The sequence below is a fragment of the Oncorhynchus tshawytscha genome, linkage group LG14 (genome assembly GCF_018296145.1).
Source record: "Oncorhynchus tshawytscha isolate Ot180627B linkage group LG14, Otsh_v2.0, whole genome shotgun sequence".
NCBI lineage: Eukaryota > Metazoa > Chordata > Actinopteri > Salmoniformes > Salmonidae > Oncorhynchus > Oncorhynchus tshawytscha.
Genome location: NC_056442.1, coordinates 28518372 through 28533720, shown reverse-complemented (window position 1 = coordinate 28533720; position 15349 = coordinate 28518372). Strand labels below are relative to the sequence as shown.

The window sequence follows — 15349 nt, the reverse complement described above, 5'->3', positions numbered from 1 at the left end:
CTTTGTGATTCCAATTGAGGCCTACCTCTTTAATAATTGTACTGTGGCATGTCAGCATATTAGGCAATGGTGTTAGGGGTTTGAGACATAAAGGAAACATAATGCACAGTTCTTTTACAAAATAAAAAACAGAGTCCATTTCCCATAGTCTAGCTCCCATCAATGGGCACCCTTCTGCACCATCTGCGTGAACCGGTTGGTTATAGACAAGGTAGTGTCAATGAAGCGGTCAACACAGTTCACGAGGCAAGTCTCTGTCCGTGAATCCAGTTTTGAACTCGGGCTCCCCTCCATGCACTTGTCCCAGCAGACATCTGTGAAGTTATGCACCTTCAAAAGAAGCAATGAATCAGCTAACGTTAAGTCAATTTCCGTATGGAGGTCTCAAAACAGAAATATATGATTTCGTAATCAACTTGCAATTTGGTTTGTCCATTCTGAGAACACGTTTGATGGTGTAATAAAATAACACATGCAGGACACAGTTCAAAATACAGTTAATGTAGCTAGCGTTAGCTAGCTAACTCCGTAGCATAGCTGCTGCTGTGTGTAGCTAAACTACCTACCTGGGCCTGAAACTGCGCTTTCTGTTGTTCAATTGCGATCATCCTTTGGAGCTCTGAAGCATCAGCCTTTTCTGACGAATTTAAATCAAAGCCGTCCATTGCAGTAACAGGGATTGGTTACAGTCGGGTTAATTCAACCAGTAGAGCGGAGAATGACCTCTGTAGGCTCGTGCGTTTTTTGCTCAGTGATTTGTTGTAGTTTGCTCCGTTACCAAGATAGTTGACTAACACACGAGTCATGACTCTCCAATAATTTCAATGTTCAGCCTTTTATTTAAGTAAGGCCAACCCATTTTTTTTAAAGCCACGATATGTAACTTTTTAGGCGACTTGACCAAATTCACATATAATTGTGAGTTAAAGATCTGTCATTCTCGTTGAAATCAATTCTAAGAAGCGGCAGATCTGTTCTTTGTGCGATATTTCTATGCTTCCCCTTCTAATGTTTTGTTTTGGCATCTTTTACTTTTATTTTTGTATACCAGTTTCAAATTGCTGAAAATACAATATATTTCACAACAGTTTAGATGATACTATACTTCTACACTATACTTGCTTGTTTTGTCACAAACTGAAATGAGGCAAACAATTCCATTTTTTTAGGAAATGGAGTGGTTTCTGCATATTACACCTTTAAAACAATCTAATGGATAGATTATGTTAAGGGGATAGTTCTCCCAAATTACATATTGGTTTCCTTACCCTGTAAGCAAGTATATGGACAAGGTATGGCATTTGAGGCACAAATCCAATGCAAGTCAATGGTACCTATAGTATATTAGCATTTTCACAGTGGTGGAAAAAGTACCCAATTGTCATACTTGAGTAAAAGTAAAGATACCTTAATAGAAAATTACTCAAGTAAAAGTGAAAGTTACCCAGTAAAATACTACTTGAGTAAAAGTAAAGATACCTTAATAGAAAATTACTCAAGTAAAAGTGAAAGTTACCCAGTAAAATACTACTTGAGTAAAAGTCTAAAAGTATTTGGTTTTAAATATACTTAAGTATAAAATTCCTTATATTCAGCAAACCAGATGGCACTATTGTATTTTCTATTTATCTAAGGAAAGCTTTTGTGTTTAGTTAGTCCGCCAGTTAGGAGGCAGCAGGGATGACCAGGGATGTTCTCTTGATAGGTGCGTGAATTGGACCATTTTCCTGTTCTGCTAAGTACTTTTTGGGTGTCAGGGAAAATGTATGGAGTAAAAAGTACATTATTTCCTTTAGGAATGTAGTGAAGTAAAAGTAAACATTTTCTAAAATATAAATAGTAAAATACAGATATGCCAAAAAACAACTTAAGTAGTACTTTAAAGAAATTTTACTTAAGTATTCACACCACAGCATTTTCACGCACCAACCTAAAGTATCTCAAAATGGATTCTGTATGGTGTGTGTGTGTGGCAGGCTTACAATGATTGCAAAAAAACAACATTTGAGAGTGCGCTGACCCTGGTGCTGGAGGGGGTACGCAGCTGGAGGTTGAATGTTTGAAGTGTTGCGGGATAATAAAAAGTTTGGGAACCTCTGGTGTAACTCAATTAAGTTACTTATAGATGATTTTGATATGAAGTACGGAAATGCAAAAATAGGTACCATTGACTTGCATTGGATTTGTGCCACAAATGCTTTTATTTTTTATTGAAACAGTGGCCAGGTAAACAAAACCAAAGCATTGATTGCTGTCGTACTTTATCCATAGACTGTTTCAATGGTAAAGAAACCAATATGTCATTGTGTAATTTGGGTGAACCATCCCTTTAATATAATCACTGCTATCTATTCAGATTAAAGGGGTAATCTGCAGTTGCTATATCCATTTTTGGATTTATAAATTAATGATGTACGGTGGTATATCCATAGATTTTTTTTAAATAATATAATTTCTACATGCCTATTGAGCTTAGTTCAACTGTTGTACCCCATCAGAACCCAAAATATGATCTTGTTTTACTCCAATGTTTGTAAACAAAGTAAATGTAATCAAAAACTGTAGAGCCTCAAAACATAATTCGAACTATACCTTTGATATCATGGATGGTCACTCCTTGCAACCTTGCTCTGTCTATTAATTTGAGAGTGGTTAATATCTCTAGCCCCATCCCTAAGGTTTTTACAGAGGCAGGGATTTAGCTTTGTTGTCGTTTCAACTAAGGATTGCCACTTTAAGATTGACCATTGCACATTTTTTTAAACCTTACTTCATTATTAGTACTGCCCGGGGATATAGTCTAGTAAAACAGGATTTAGCCTAGTTCTTATTTATTAAATCCAGAATTCAAAATGTTTATCGGGAGTCATGTTTAGTATTATCCTCAGGTAGTATAAGTGTTTATCATCTTACTTGAATGCAGCCTTTCTACAGGAGTTGTTAATGTCTGGGACCAGATGCATACCTTGTGGTCAACACATTGGGGTGGCAGGGTAGCCTAGTGGTTAGAGTGTTGGACTAGTAACCGGAAGGTTGTGAGTTCAAACCCCTGAGCTGACAAGGTACAAATCTGTCGTTCTGCCCGTGAACAGGCAGTTAACCCACTGTTCCCAGGCCGTCATTGAAAATAAGAATGTGTTCTTAACTGACTTGCCTGGTTAAATAAAGGTAAAATTAAAAAAAATAAATAATATTGCAATGTGCAGTCTTTTCTTTTTGCAGATCAACATTGTCCATAAAGTTTGCTAAAAATGTATATGTTTCTTATACATTCATTAGAAAAAGCCTATTAAACCAAGATCAAGCAAACATTTTGTTTGGATTAAAATGCAGTTTATGTGGCATATGCAAAGAAGACGAAGAAGCATCCGCAGTCGACTATCACCCAGTGCTTAAAAACTCTTGGTCAGCAGTGGACAAAACAGCAACTACACCCGGGTAAGATTTGTGTGACCTTGGTTGGGTAATCGTCATGGCGGCCATCGTCAGGATAAGTTCAGTCTGCCACAGAGGTGGCAAACGTAAGTGTCTTTGTGTTAATTCCACAATTGTGTGTATTTCATATCGTTGTTCTTGATAATTACAGTTTTGTTTTTGTCCAAAGTAACGTTGTACATACATATCGTAACTTGCTAGTAGCTAGCCAGCTAACGTTAATGATAGCTGATGGATGAGCAAAGCAACGACTTTTCAAGTTCATAGTGGCTCGGGGATTCGAACCAGTGATCTTTTGGTTACTTGCACAACGCTCTAGCCGGCTTCACTCTGCATTGAATCAGATCCGTTTACGGATCTTGTAAAGTATCCTGAATCAGCTAAAATGACCAACCTCGATTCTAAACACTTCATATCAGTTTTAGGCCTCATGCTTGGTAGGAACTAAGGGTTATGGTTAACATAATCTATCACTTTTCAAAATATTCTATATACATTTTAGGCTATTGTAATCCCACAGTGTGGCATTAATCCAATTCATCCAGTCATTGGCTGCCTATGTTTCAGTTTCTCGAATAGTTGCCATTACCTTATGTGACTGCTAGTTGTAGATACACTACTTTAAACAACTACCAAGACACAAGATGCACACAAGCAAGTTACCCTAAAAAACATATAAACCAGGTAGGCTACCCCTGATTGCTGACAACCACATAACACATGGAATGGTTTATTTTCATGATACTCCTTGAGGGAAGACTCATCCTCTGATTTATAAAGGCCTATGTGAAATAATATTCACATTTTGTAACTGAGCCATGTGTGAACAATTGACATTACATTATAGCTTAAGCCATATTGTTTTTTGTTGCTTTGTCTTATTTTATAGCCTACTTCTAATTGAACAGTAAATATTGTGATTTAGTTGAAATATTGTCATAGTTCATGACACTGATTTGTCTTCTCCCTACAGTGTTGTTTTATCGCAGCTCTCTGCTTGCACGACCCTTGGTCACACAGCAAAAGGACCAAGACCGGTCCTACCCGTTGACGGCAAGGATTCATGGATCCTCATCTCTCCGTGGTTTGTTGTTCCCACGATAAGAGTTTTGCTGATAGCCTACAGTTTGCCTGTAGCACTCAAAGATTAATAATGGGCTGTATGTGTTGCCTAAGAGGAATACCAGTCTTACCAGAACACTGTGGCCATTGTGTGTTTTTGTGATTTTTATGACTCCTTAAAGTAATCAATGTTCAGGTTAGGCTACATGTTATGTAAGGTGAGTGGTAGGCCTATATTATGATTAGAGCCTACAGCCCTACACCCAAGGGGATTCTAGTATTTTCTTCCTTTCTTGTACACTGAATTGTGTCATGTAAGAAGGACTTGAGAGAGTGGGGGTTAAGTCATTTGTCATGGAGCCGGTTAGTGATGTCCCACCTGGCATGTTGTTTGTGTGGTTGGTACTAGTGATGCACCGATATGACATTTTTGACTGATATCCAATATTTTAAGTTGACAAAAAAAACGATACTGATATTTAATATTTTAGCGGCCTTTTAAGCATTCTAGTACGGTTAAATAGTTAACACATGGATGCAGTGGTCTAAGGCACTGCATCTCAGTGCAAGAGGCGTCACTATAGTCCCTGGTTCGAATTCAGGCTGTATCACATCTGGCCTTGATTGGGAGTCCCATAGGGCGGTGCACAAATTGGCCCAACGTCATCCGGGCTTGGCCAGGTAGGCCATCATTGTAAATAAGAATTTGTTCTTAACTGACTTACCTGGTTAAATAAAGGTTACACACACCACACTGACCAAAAAGTTATTTTGTTGGCATTTACGTATGTCCCCATTACCAGTAAAACATAATCAAAACCTATTTCTTCCACTTACTCACTGTTCTGTTCCGTCGTTTCATTCTCAACCAGGATTTATTCATGCATGTCAAACAGTGAAGTTTCATCTCTGTCCGTGGCGCCTCTTCCTCGGTGCGCACAGTCAGTCTTTTTTCATCTTGTCCAGCTGTGTATGTAACTTTTCACGTAAACCCTGTTTCTTGTCTGCATTGAAGTAGCGGTCCTTGTACATAGCATCGAGCATGGAATCAATTGTTCACAGCCTGTGTGGGCAGTTTTGTTGAGCAGACGTTTCAATCCCATGACGGAGGGTATCACGTCTGCTGCAGGTGCAGTTGAAGAGCTTATTTCTCGAGTCAGTTATTCGAATGGAGCTAGCTAGTGTGTTCAAGTTTCAAACATGTTCTCAGTACTTTCCTCTGCACGAAATCCTTGATGACCCACTGTGCTGTCAGACTCTGCATGCTCATGGGGCTGATATCGCTGGGCCAAATGTCAGTCGTGACGCTAATAGCAGTGACGCTTTTACTGTGTAGCTCCGGGAGGGCAACATCTGAAAAATAGCGCACTTGTTAGTGTGTACCAGTGCTCGACCAGTCGGCGAAAGCCAACATCACCTACAACAGAGAACGGTTGATTGTCAAGGGCAATGAATACCGTTGTCTTGGCGTTAATGGATTTTTCCTTTGAGTTGTCTCGCTGAAATGTTCTTACTCTTTCAAATGACTGCTCGGTCCACACCGCAGACCTTGTGGGTTAGGTTAGGAAAGCTTTCAGCGAGACAACGGAAGCATGCACAGGAGCACCGGCTGTTCTGGATGACTGGGTGATAACGCTCTCGGTAGCCTATGTGAGCAAGACCTTTAAACAGGTCAACATTCACAAGGCCACGGGGCCAGATGTACGATCAGGGCGTGTACTCAAAGCATGTGCGGACCAACTGGCAAGTGTCTTCACTGACATTTTCATCCTCTCCCTGACCGAGTCTAATACCTACATGTTTCAAGCAGACCACCATAGTCCCTGTGCCCAAGGAAGCGAAGGTAACCTGCCTAAATGATTACTAGCCCATAGCAGTCACGTTGGTAGACATGAAGTGCTTTGAAAGGCTGGTCATGTCTCACAACAGCATCCACCCGGATACCCTAGGCCCACTCCAATTCGCATTCCGCCCCAACCTCAATCACACTCCACACTGCCCTTTCCCACCTGAACAAAAGGAACACCTGTGAGAGAATGCTGTTCATTGCCTACAGCTCAGCGTTCAACACCATAGTGCCCATGAAGCTCATCACTAAGCTAAGGACCCTGGGACTAAACACCTCCCTCTGCAACTGGATCCTGGACTTCCTGACGGGCCTCCCCCAGGTGGTAAGGGTAGGCAACAACACATCTGCCACACTGATCCTCAACACTGGGGCCCCTCAGGGGTGTGTACTTAGTCCCCTCCTGTACTCCCTGTTCAACCACAACTGCATTACCAAACACAACTCCAACACTATCATTAAGTTTGCCGACGACACAACAGATCACCGACAACGATGAGACAGCCGATCGGGAGGAGGTCAGAGACCTGGCAGTGTGGTGCCAGGATGACAACCTCTCCCTCAACGTGAGCAAGACAAAGGAGATTATCGTGGACTACAGGAAAAGGAGGGCTGAACACGTCCCCATTCACAGCAACGGGGCTGTAGTGGAGCGGGTCGAGAGTTTCAAGTTCCTTGGGGTCCACATCACCAATGAACTATCATGGTCCAAACACACCAAGACTGTTGTGAAAAGGGTATGACAAAACTTTTTACCCCACAGGGGACTGAAAAGATTTGGCATGGGTTCCCAGATCCTCAAAGTTATATAGCTGCACCATCTAGAGCATCCTGACCGGTTGCATCAACGCCTGGTATGGCAGCTGCTCGGCATCTGACTAATAGGAGCTACAGAGGGTAGTGAGTACGGCCCAGTACATCACTGGGGCCAAGCTTCCTGCAATCCAGGACCTATATCATAGGCGGTGTCAGAGGAAAGCCCATAAAATTGTCAGACTCCAGTCATAAACCTTTCTCTGCCACCGCACGTCAAGCCGTACCGGAGTGCCAAGTCTAGGACCAAAAAGCTCCTTAACAGCTTTTAACCCCCAAGCCATAAGACTGAACAATTAACCAAATGGCCACCGGACTATTTCATTGACCCCCCCTCAATTTGTTTTCTACACTGCTGCTACTCGCTGTTTATCTATACATAGTCACTTCACCCCTACCTACATGTACAAATTAGGTCGACCGATTTATGATTTTAACGCCGATACCGATTTATTGGAGGACTAAAAAAAAGCAGATGCTGATTAATCGGACGATTTTAAAAAATAAATAAAAATAATGACAATTACAACTACTGAATGAACACTTATTTTAATTTTATACATAAATAACATCTATTTGGTCTCAAATAAATAGTGAAACATGTTCAATTTTTGGTTTAAATAGTGCAACAACAGTGTTGGAGAAGTTTTTTTTTTTTTTTTTAAGTTAACGTTTAAGTTCCTTGCTCAGAACATGAGAACATATGAAAGCTGGTGGTTCAATATTCCCAGTTAAGAAGTTTTAGGTTGTAGTTATTATAGGAATTGAAGCATCGACTTTCTCTCTATACCATTTGTAATTCATATACCTTTTGACTATTGGATGTTCTAATAGGCACTTTAGTATTGCCAGCCTCGAGTTGATAGGCATGAAGTCAAACAGCTCTGTGCTTTAAGCATTGTTAAGAGCTGCTGGCAAATGCAGTAAAATGCTGTTTGAATTAATGCTTACGAGCCTGCTCCTGCATATCACTGCTCAGTCAGACTGCTATATCAAATCAGACTTAATTATAATAAAACACATTACGAGCCTTTGGTCATTAATATGGTCAAATCCAGAAACGACCATTTCGAAAACAAAACGTTTATTCTTTCAGCGAAATACGGAACAATTCCATATTTTACCGAACGAGTGGCATCCATAAGTCTAAATATTGCTGTTACATTACACAACCTTTATGTCATAATTGTGTAAAATTCTGGCAAATGAGTTCACCGTTCGGCAGGCGGCCCAAACTTCTGCATATACCCTGACTCTGCTTGCACTGAAAGCAAGAGAAGTGACAAATTCCCTTGTTAATATTGCCTGCTAACATGAATTTCTTTTAACTAAATATGCAGGTTTAAAAAATGTATATTGATTTTAAGAAAGGCATTGATGTTTATGGTTAGGTACATTTGTGCAAAGATTGCGCTTTTGTTAAATCATCACCCGTTTGGCGAAGTAGGCTGTGGTTCGATTATAAATTAACAGGCACCACATTGATTATATGCAACGCAGGACAAGCTAGTTGATGATACTACTAGGTTAACTAGTGATTATGTGAAGATTAAACTTATCTTATAAAAAACAATCAATGCTAGCTAGCAACTTAAATTGGCTCCTTGCAGCCACAAGGTCCTTTTGACGCTGCACTCGTAACAGGTGGTCAGCCTACCACGCAGTTTCCTCGTGGATTGCAATGTAATCGTCAGCCAAAAAGGCCAATTACCGATTGTTATGAAATCTTAAATCGGTGCTGATTAATCGGTCGACCTCTAGTACAAATTACCACAACTAACATGTACCCCCGCACACTGACGCCGGTACCCCATCGATATACTTTAGTTTATTTGGTTAATATTTTCTTAGCTCTTCTTGAACTGCACTGTTGATTAAGGGCTTGTAAGTAAGCATTTCATGGTAAGGTCTACACTTGTTGTATTCGGCGCATGTGACAACGTTTGATTTGTGTAGCGCAACATTTTCCCATGGCGTCATTACGTCATGTACCTACGTTATAGGTATGCACAGTTTTGCAGTTTTGTATGTCAGTTTTGCACATCGGAGTTAAACTAGACATCGTGCTGATGTCGATGTTGGCATTTTTAGCTAATATTGGCCGATTCCGATATGTTCACCGATTTTTATATCGTGCATCACTAGTTGGTACATAATTAGTTCCCCAAGTGGCAGGCCAGTGACATTTTAACAGGTTCACTGACCGGTGAAACAGGTTAGTTGGTCATGGCACTCTGAGGGGGCTATATGGTGTTTTAGTACAATAACATCCATTATTTAGGTTAGCTAACACATTGCATGATGTTTGAACTGTGAAGCTTGAGAACCTAAGCAACAGCTGGCCACGGGAGGTTGGTGGCACCTTAATTGAGGAGGACGGGCTCGTGGTAATGGCTAGAGCGGAAACAGTGGAATGGTATCAAATACATCACATGGTTTCCAGGTGTTTGATTCCATTTGCTCCGTTCCGCCTATTTATTATGAGCCATCCTCCCCTCTGCAATCTCCGCTGGTGTGTATAATAGAACCTGAAAGATATAAACTTCAACTGACTGGGACAATTGTTAAACGCAAAAACATCTTTAGGCTAACAGACAAACCTAATTGTTTCTATGTGCTAAAAACATGTTAGATTTATAGTAGGCCTTTACCTGCCTTGTTCAGCAGCAGAACGCCAGATATTTACCTTGTCAGCTCGGGGATTCAATCCAGCAACCTTTCGGTTACTGGCCCAACGCTCTAACCACTAGGCTACCTGTCGCCCCTCAATGATGAGTCTGTTTAAATGATGACCCTCTCTCTCCACAAGAGGTTAGTTCTGCATGTGGATGTATGATTGGATGTTTTGTTATTTGTCCTTTTGCAGCCGGCTCGGTGTCCAAAGCTGCCTCCCTGCATTGGACAGGAGAGCGTGTGGTGAGCGTACTGCTGCTGGCCTTGGGGCCTGCTGCCTACTACTTCCCCGGACCTGCTGTTGACTACTCACTGGCTGCTGCCCTCACCCTGCATGGGCACTGGTAAGACAAGTTTCCCCTCTAAAAATGTTCATTGGTTTAAAGGGCACTGGCCAGCTGTCTGTCTTATTCTGGTTAAATGTTTTTCCTTTCATATTTCCACTAAAGCGATCATTTCCGGACAAAATTGTTGTACATGTTCCGAATAAGCTCAGACCATAGTTTTTCAGCTTGAAATGTACTTGTGTTGTGACTACAGTCGGAAGAATTTATGGAGGACAATGGTGAATAGAGTAGGCAAGTGGTTGGGATAACTAATCAAGTCCATGTCCACTACATTTCTGCTCATGCAAAAACAGTTTTGTTCTTAGCATTTATTTTGCTTTCATTTACGAGAGCTTTTTGATTTTTGAAGAGGTGGGCTTAATGTCGCCCTGGGGCACTATGCCATTGCTAGACCACTGGCTAAATGAAAGTGGCAGGTTTAAAGCACAAATCCTAGTCATGTGTGGTGTTAATACCACTTAGGTTTTAGTTTGGGGTACTTGGATATCCTCAAGGCATGTCCCTCTGAAGACCAGCTAATTGTCAAACTTGTTACTGAGGAGTTGAAATGCACGCTCATATATATATTCTTTTGAACATCAAGATGACTCTTAAGAATGCTGGTCATGTGTGCTACTTTTGAAGTATGCAGCCATTTTTAAAACCGCGCTCCACATATGTTCCAGGAGATCAGTACCATTTAACTTCGCCTTACTTGCTAAGGCTGTGTGAGTGCCGCTATTTGAGCTGGAGTCATCAAATACCACCATTGTCTAGTTAACTGAGGAACACTGAGCACGCCTACGAAGCTCTGTCCTGAGACCATTGCTAAGCCAATCTTTTTTACATCTCTCTTTAGGCACTATTCAAGGATTTCACCATTCCTTAATGCTTACAGTTCTGTTTGTTCTCAATGTAATTGTATTGCTTCCGTCCCTATCCTTACCCCAACCTGGGCTCGAACCAGGGACCCTCCAAACACATCAACAACAGTCATCCACAAAGCCTCGTTAACTGTCGCTCCACAAAAGCCGCAGCCCTTGCAGAGCAAAGGAAACGACTACTTCTAGGTCTCAGAGCGACGTCATTGATTGAGCACTACTAGCGCGCACTGCTAACTAGCCATTTCACATGGGCTACATAAACAGGACCAGACACCCCACCCTGTAGTCTAAACAAAGAATAACCTAACTAAGATCACATGATGGTGCCTTGAGCTGTTGGTGTGTTCTCTGGTGGGTCTTCAGCCATCCGATGCATTTGTCCAATTCCCTCTCCCAAACATTACGCTGGGGAAGCCAGGACTGTGTCCTGTCAGGATGGCTATGACAAGTGGCGTAGGAGGGTTAACGCCAATGTTCCCTCTAAGCTGTGCAGCTCCACCAGAGAGAAGCACGGGATTAAACTACACTCAACTTTGTAGAGCAGTGGTCACCAACTGGTTGATTGTGATCGCCTGGTTGATCTCCAAGGCATTCCTATTCGATAGCCAAACATTTCTGTTAAAAAGCACCGGTAAAGCCTTGTGTTCCTTTATTTTTTTGTTCTCGGGCTGTTGGTGGTGGGTGCACCTGATTCAGCTGTCCAGCGTGCAGGGTATGTTGCCATTTTGAACCATTTCATGTCTGAAGGTACAAACTCTGCCTTTCCGGCTGGCTCGGAGAGCAAATCAAGTGCACTATAGGCCTACCGCTGGTCAATCGGCTGGATCAGATTACCGCGTCTGCAGTAACGTAGCAGGCTTAAAAAAAAAAAAGCAAAGTTGTTACTGTGAGACTTCAAAACCATGACTAGAGAGAGACTGTCAACAAATACAGCAGGTTTTAGGAGGGTTTTTTTCTTGCATCAAACAACATTTTAAGCCACCTCGTCTAAAGGACAAGTGGATAAACAGGTTCATGTCAAGCCCTGTGTGTTTTTTTTTTTCAACCAAAAGTCTCATGGAATGTAGGCCTACATTGCACACTACACATTGGCTGCTACTGTAGGCAGAATGGTAGAACATATTTCAATGTTACGGGATGCATTTTCTACATTGTTTTTGATGGTAGGCAACTCTGATAGGCCTACATTATGATCAAGTAGCCTACTTGGCCACTTAACTGTAACTTTTTAAAGCGGGTACAGCCTCAGTGTTCACAGTACACTCGTGCTGAAAGTTGCACAGACTTTTTAAGTTTGCGCTCAGACCTGGAATTTGTTCAGTGCCCCAAAACATTTGAGAACAATGGTTAAATGATTAGCCACTTTATTTTTGCCCTTGTTTACCAAAAATTGTATAGGGGGTGTAACTTATCCTTTTTTAGCACTAAATCACTGGCTATTCAGTAATATTGTGGTTCTAAGCAGTCTCATACATTTCTTGTATTGTCTTACCTCCCCAGGGGGATTGGACAAGTCTTAACGGACTATGTTCATGGAGAACCGAAGATCAAGATGGCCAACGCAGGCCTCTTCCTGTTGTCGACTGTCACCTTTGCTGGTCTTTGCTACTTCAACTACAACGATGTAGGCATTTGTAAAGCGGTGGCCCTATTATGGAGCAAATGAATGGACTGAGGTTTGGGATGGGGGGGGGGTGTGGGCACTGGGACACCGGCCATCTTGTTCTGGTATGATTGTAAACATTCAAGGGATTATGTACATTTCTATAAATATATAATTTCACAAGTGTTGTAATTCATGTTGAGGTTTGTTGTACTTCAACGGGCCTGTTAATGATCTGCTCCTGTTGATTTTATGATGTGGACTAAACTAAATATAAGTTGTCCTTCTGACCCCAATCAAACATGCACACACAGTGTATGCTGCCGTTTAGTGAAATGTTATACGGTTAACTTCTACCTGGGGCCTGTTAGAGGGTGCAATTTTACAGAACACTTCGATAGAAATGCATTTTGTAGATAGAATAGAGAATTGTCAGGTTTATTCAATGCATTTCTAGCTTCCTCTCACTGAGTTCACTCCTGTTATCAAACTGCTATATTCCAAACACTTTGTGTAATGCTTATGAGGAAGTATCCAGTGATTTACATATGTCCTTAATTTTAGATCTACAATGGCAAATTACTTAATCCCTTCTGTAATAAATTAATTTAGTACAGAAGAGATTATGTAGACATTGCATTCTTATTTGTGGTATGTTTTGTGTCCGTCACCAATCTGTAAATACCAGCTAGTGCCCTTCAAGACCATTGCAGTCAGCTTAGTGCCACACATTTAGTCTGTTTGACCTTGCAGTCTGATTTGATTGACAAGAACAAATGGGTGTGACCACTAGCAGTATTTAAACCCCATAGCCATACTGTTCTGGACTTTATGGGTCTGTTCAGAAGGGGTGTGATGTTAGAAAACGTTCAGATAGATATGCATTTTGTAGAACGTTTGTCATGCAGAATTGGGCATCACCACAGCTCTATTCATGACATTTCTAACTGCAACGTTCTAAACATTTCACCTCACTGAGCACAGCCCAGGTTGAGCATGTAGAAAAGTAGGCATACTGATCTGTACACCATTGCGCTTCCACATGTACCAACCCTGTTTGTTGTCAGTCAAATGACAATATCCTGGTTTTATAGTAATGTGCATAATTTACTTACACAGCTGTGCCTGGCATCACTCTTGCTTAGTGTATAAATGTTATGTTGGCAGGAATTACATTTTCCATTTATCTGATCATTTGTATGTATGAACAGTTGCAAAGCGTCAACAAGTCAAGTACAGCTGGCATCAAATAGGAAGTTAAGTCATGAGTGCATGCACTTGGTCAAAATGGCATCGTTTTATTTTGTACTGTTGGGAGTGTCGGCTGAAACAAGTAGAAGTTAAACAGCCAAGAAACATGAAGGTCTTGGTCCTACTACTACACATGTCTGAAAGCTCAAATGGCTTTGGAAAATCAACTGTTTTGTCTTATTAGGTCTCGATTTATACATGTCACCAATCCGTTTGGTCAGATTGTTACGCACAAATTAGCTTTGGGAAGAATGCACCTTAAACCTCTTCAGAATAAAGTGGATATTATAGATTGTGTTTGACAAGATTACAGATCTGTTTATGTATTGAGTGGATGGTGAACTACACACATGTAGAACGTGTCTGTGTGTAGGAAGTATTCTGATGAATTATTAACATTTCTTATTAGTAATTTGAACGACGTGTACACCGACTTAAAGTACTGCAGATATTAGTGTAATCATTAAACTAAGCAATCATAAGCTATTTATAATGGGTATTTAAGCATTAACACAAATGGTCCCTCATTGTAAAAATAACTTTCTATGCACTGCTGATGAGTTCAGTTGCTTAACAAAAGTACCATAAACTGTGTCATATTCCAGGATTTTGTAAATCCATATAAAACACTCAGTCCTCAGGGAGGTGCCTAACTTCATGAGCTCTGCATCTGGTCCAGCCTCAAAGCTCAAGTAGCACGGACCCGACCTGACTGAAATCTGCAGTTAGTTGTACCAAGAATTAGTTCCATGAAGAGCACAGCCTCATGTGAACAGCCAAAGATTGCTGCTGGAGGAAAATAGGGAAGTTTTTTTTTGGTTACCTTTGTCTTGTCAGTGTGAAGTGTGTTTGTGCAAACAGCTGGTATGAAGGTACCGTAATTATCACACCTGGGTCGTGTTCAATTGGGAGAAACTTTGAAATGGTCTTGTCTCATAAGGGAAACATGTTTTTTCTTGAACTGCTGAACCCAACTCAGTTGTCAACCCAAAGGCTAAAGAAACGTTTCAGTGTGTGTTTGTTGCTTTGTGGGAAGTTCAGCTGGACAATAAAGCCATACATGACATGTAACGTAGATGTAAGCACTGTTAATTTCAAAATGAATGCAAATGTCTGTATTCAAAATGTATATGCTGACCAGTGGTTTGGCAGAAACTCCTTTTTGGTTCCAATCCTTACAGCACATCATATAAGTTTGCTTAAAAGGTGATGACACAGTCAGAGAGAGTAACAGCCCTTCCTCTGGGCATGTCATTGTTTCTATAGAATTGGATATTGAACCGGCAATCATCTAGAAACCAGAAAACAAGACAAGATATGCATTCAACAAAGGGAAATGCTGTATGTCTTGCAGCAGTATGCATACAAAAGTGTTTTTGTCACATGATTTTCCCTGGTGTACAGTGGGGCAAAAAAGTATTTAGTCAGCCACCAATTGTGCAAGTTCTCCCACTTA

General features: G+C 41.0%; 2 protein-coding genes across 2 annotated transcripts; one reads left to right on the top strand and one right to left on the bottom strand.

Moving 5' to 3' along the window:
• Nucleotide 1: 1 nt before the first annotated feature.
• On the bottom strand, nucleotides 2–792 carry timm8b (translocase of inner mitochondrial membrane 8 homolog B (yeast)). Its single transcript, XM_024444869.2, has 2 exons — nucleotides 567–792; nucleotides 2–330 (listed from the first exon to the last, which is right to left on the bottom strand). The coding sequence occupies exons 1-2, from the start codon at nucleotides 663–665 to the stop codon at nucleotides 160–162; spliced, it is 270 nt and encodes an 89-aa protein (XP_024300637.1). The 5' UTR covers nucleotides 666–792; the 3' UTR covers nucleotides 2–159.
• Nucleotides 793–3399: 2607 nt separating this feature from the next.
• Nucleotides 3400–14964, top strand: LOC112266924 (succinate dehydrogenase [ubiquinone] cytochrome b small subunit B, mitochondrial). Its single transcript, XM_024444866.2, has 4 exons — nucleotides 3400–3521; nucleotides 4409–4519; nucleotides 10023–10173; nucleotides 12540–14964. The coding sequence occupies exons 1-4, from the start codon at nucleotides 3473–3475 to the stop codon at nucleotides 12703–12705; spliced, it is 477 nt and encodes a 158-aa protein (XP_024300634.1). The 5' UTR covers nucleotides 3400–3472; the 3' UTR covers nucleotides 12706–14964.
• Nucleotides 14965–15349: the final 385 nt, after the last annotated feature.